General features: G+C 36.9%; 1 protein-coding gene across 1 annotated transcript; it reads right to left on the reverse strand.

Annotated features, from left to right (window-relative positions):
* Window positions 1-251: 251 nt before the first annotated feature.
* LOC122278608 (protein FAR1-RELATED SEQUENCE 5-like) lies at window positions 252-1,313 on the reverse strand. Its single transcript, XM_043088788.1, has 2 exons — window positions 864-1,313; window positions 252-359 (listed from the first exon to the last, which is right to left on the reverse strand). Exons 1-2 carry the CDS (start codon window positions 1,311-1,313, stop codon window positions 252-254), a joined length of 558 nt encoding a protein of 185 aa, XP_042944722.1.
* Between the last annotated feature and the right edge of the window lie 1,695 nt (window positions 1,314-3,008).

Raw genomic sequence — 3,008 nt, forward strand, 5'->3', positions numbered from 1 at the left:
TCAAATATACTGCAAGTTCACTAAGGAAAAAAAAAAAATCTGCACATGCATTACAAAAAATCCTCATTCAAATCAACTACAAGTTCATTCAAAATTTTGCTTCATTCTACACATGCATTACAAAAACTATGAACTTCGTCATCACTTCAAAATCTCAAAAGCACCTCCTAAATACAACATTCTCATACTATGGACTGCTATGCTCACTCAAAGATATGAGCATAACACCACCCAAAAAAAAAAAAAGCATTTCATCTAGCATAGGTGCTTTTTATTGTCTCCAGCTGCCTTTCATCCCTCGTCTCTGGCTGTGTTCCATCTACCATCTCTAGCTGTGTTTCATCCATCTCGAGTTGCATCTGTATATGTAATAGCAGACAAAGTAAGACCCACATAAAAAATATACAAATATAATAAATGAATTAAAGTTGGATTTGGTACACTTTCTTGTATCCCTGTCACTTGAGTTTGTACAGTTTCTGGTGTCCCCATCCCTTCTTGTTGTACACTTTCTTGATCCAATATAGTTACGGGAGTTTGTGCATTTTCTTGCAAACTCATTCTTGATGGGCCAAGTTGATTTTCTTGCAAACTCATTCTTGATGAGCATGAAAAAGCGTTAACAATTAAAGTTCACAAATATACAGTATATTATCAAATACTCAAATCTACTTTTTCATGCTCTCACCAAATTTCTTTTTCCTTTATCTCATTTCTTTCTCACAGCCTTAGTTTTTTTTTCTCATTTGTTCCTCCATCGTTGACATTCTTCTCTTACATGGGGGTCTTCTCTTGCCTCTGACAATATGGGGACTTAGCACCTTTTTCAAACTTCCTTTCGTGGCTACATTCATAGTACTTACTCCAACATTGAAATCTTGTATGTTGTGGGGCTTCGAGGTGCAGTATACGTCATTCATCGCATACAACTTCGATACCATATCCTCAGTATGCCTATCTTGAGAGCAAGCATTTGTTATTACCTCATAATAAATCTTCAATAGACGTTTATACCTAACAGTTTCTGGCCTTTGATCAGCAACATCATGATTGCTCGGAATAATACTATAACTACGTTTTATGTCCTTTCTCCATCGGTCTAATATGTACTTTTCAGGCAACTCACGGACTTTCCTAGCTGAAAAGATGACAAGAATATGTCTACAAATTATCCCCCACATCTGAAACAACCGGCAAATACAGTTCGCCTCACACTCAGCCTCATTAAACAAAACAGTATAAGTAACCTCCTTAATGAAATCTTCAGCCTTAATTTCATCATCGACCGAGTAAGTTGCAATTACTCCATCCATTTTCTCAAAATGACAATGACAATAAATCATTCCCATTATCTCTTGTTAAACCTCTCTGTATTTTTCATTTGTGTACACATCTTGAAACTTCTTCTCAAGAGCCAAGTGTGATATGCAATGAATGGTGAAGTTGAAAGAATGAAAGTCTGCTTGATTTTTGTTCTCAATTTTTTTCTTCAATGCATTGTCGAACTGATCAACAAACTCTTTAAGGTTTGTCATGTCATGCATATAGCCGTCGAAGAAAGCGTTCATGCCCTCACTGCTCTGAATTGTACTCATCCCTGCCCAAAATGTGTTCTTTAAATATATAGGCACCCGAAACTCTCTCTGCATATAAGCTTTGCAGCCATGCATTTTCATGCAAGTTGAATGTATTCTTGATGATGTTCCAAAAATTCTCAAACTCCTCAATAGTAAGGGAGTCATAGACACAAGATAGTAACTTACTTTTCAGGCCAGATTGGTATGGACTATGGGAAACAAGTTTCACAGGGACCTTTTTCAATATGTGCCATAAGCAATATCTATGTCACGTGTTGGGAAAAAGAATGGCAATCACATTTTTCATTGTGAGATCTTGATCTGTAATGATAGTATTTGGTGATTTTCCATCCATGCAATCAAGCCAACTTTTAAATAACCATACAAATGATTCAGTATCCTCACTTGAAATAAGGCCTGCACCAAAAAGATTGATTGTCCATGGTTGTTTACACCTATGAAAGGTGCAAATGGCAGGCCATACCTATTTGTCAGGTATGTGGTATCGAATGTTATCACATATCCAAAATAGTTGTAAATCCCTCTAATACGGGCATCCACCCAAAACACATTTCTCATCCTATCATCCTCATCCACCTCTATGATATTGAAAAAGCCATCATTCTTGTATTGCATCCTTCTAAAATATTCCAACAATGCTTGAGCACCACCTTTACCAAGATGCAGGTATCGTGCCTTATCAATATAGTTACGATAATCTTTTTCTCTAAATGGTTCACTCTCAAACCCATCCGCCTCAGTCACAAGAGTTTGGAAACTCTTATTCATCTGTATGCCAACCTGATCATTTGTATCCAACACCCTCCTAACTGACTCATTAACTTCTCTGTTGCATTTGAAGAATCTTGCTTTTCTTGGATTGAGTATATGATTGTGTGTGTTAAAAACTGATGTGACACCCAACTTCCCATTCTTGAACATCACATTCATCATTGCCTTGCAGTCTATCTTGCTTGTTGACCAAGGCCTTGAAACATTTGACGTTCTATTTCGTGCCTTGCCACCACGAGCACATCCCACAGTAACATATTTGATAGTTCCATTTTTCTCTCTTTTACTCCTTTGTGTCATAACCGGAAAACCTTCTTGTTTTCCATAATGTTTATAATAAGCCATTAACACATTCTCCAATTCAAAGCACATCCTTGGCTTTGGCTCCTTAGTGATATCACCCCCATCAGTTTGATCGACATGAAGTGACCCAGAACTGCCAACCTCTTTGGTCTCAATAGTACTACCCAAAGAGGCAGTAGACTGCTCTTCACAGTCTATCGAGTCTAATGTGGTCTCACTAATCTCTTCAATAGAGCTACTTTATTGCACTTTATTTTCTTACAAATTAGGAGAAACAATTATTATATGACAATCTATATTTTGGATAATGTAAAAGACAACGCATGTAAAAAATCT

This window comes from Carya illinoinensis, chromosome 10 (genome assembly GCF_018687715.1).
Source record: "Carya illinoinensis cultivar Pawnee chromosome 10, C.illinoinensisPawnee_v1, whole genome shotgun sequence".
In the NCBI taxonomy this organism is placed as follows: Eukaryota; Viridiplantae; Streptophyta; class Magnoliopsida; order Fagales; family Juglandaceae; genus Carya; species Carya illinoinensis.

What these genes read in the sequence shown, in the direction of transcription:
- LOC122278608 (XM_043088788.1), bottom strand. Translation starts at nt 1,313, where the DNA reads ATGGATGGAGTAATTGCAACTTACTCGGTCGATGATGAAATTAAGGCT. An exon ending in TACAAGATTTCAATGTTGGA is followed by an intron (nt 360 to 863) that starts GTAAGTACTATG and finishes TTACATATACAG; the next exon opens with ATGCAACTCGAGATGGATGA.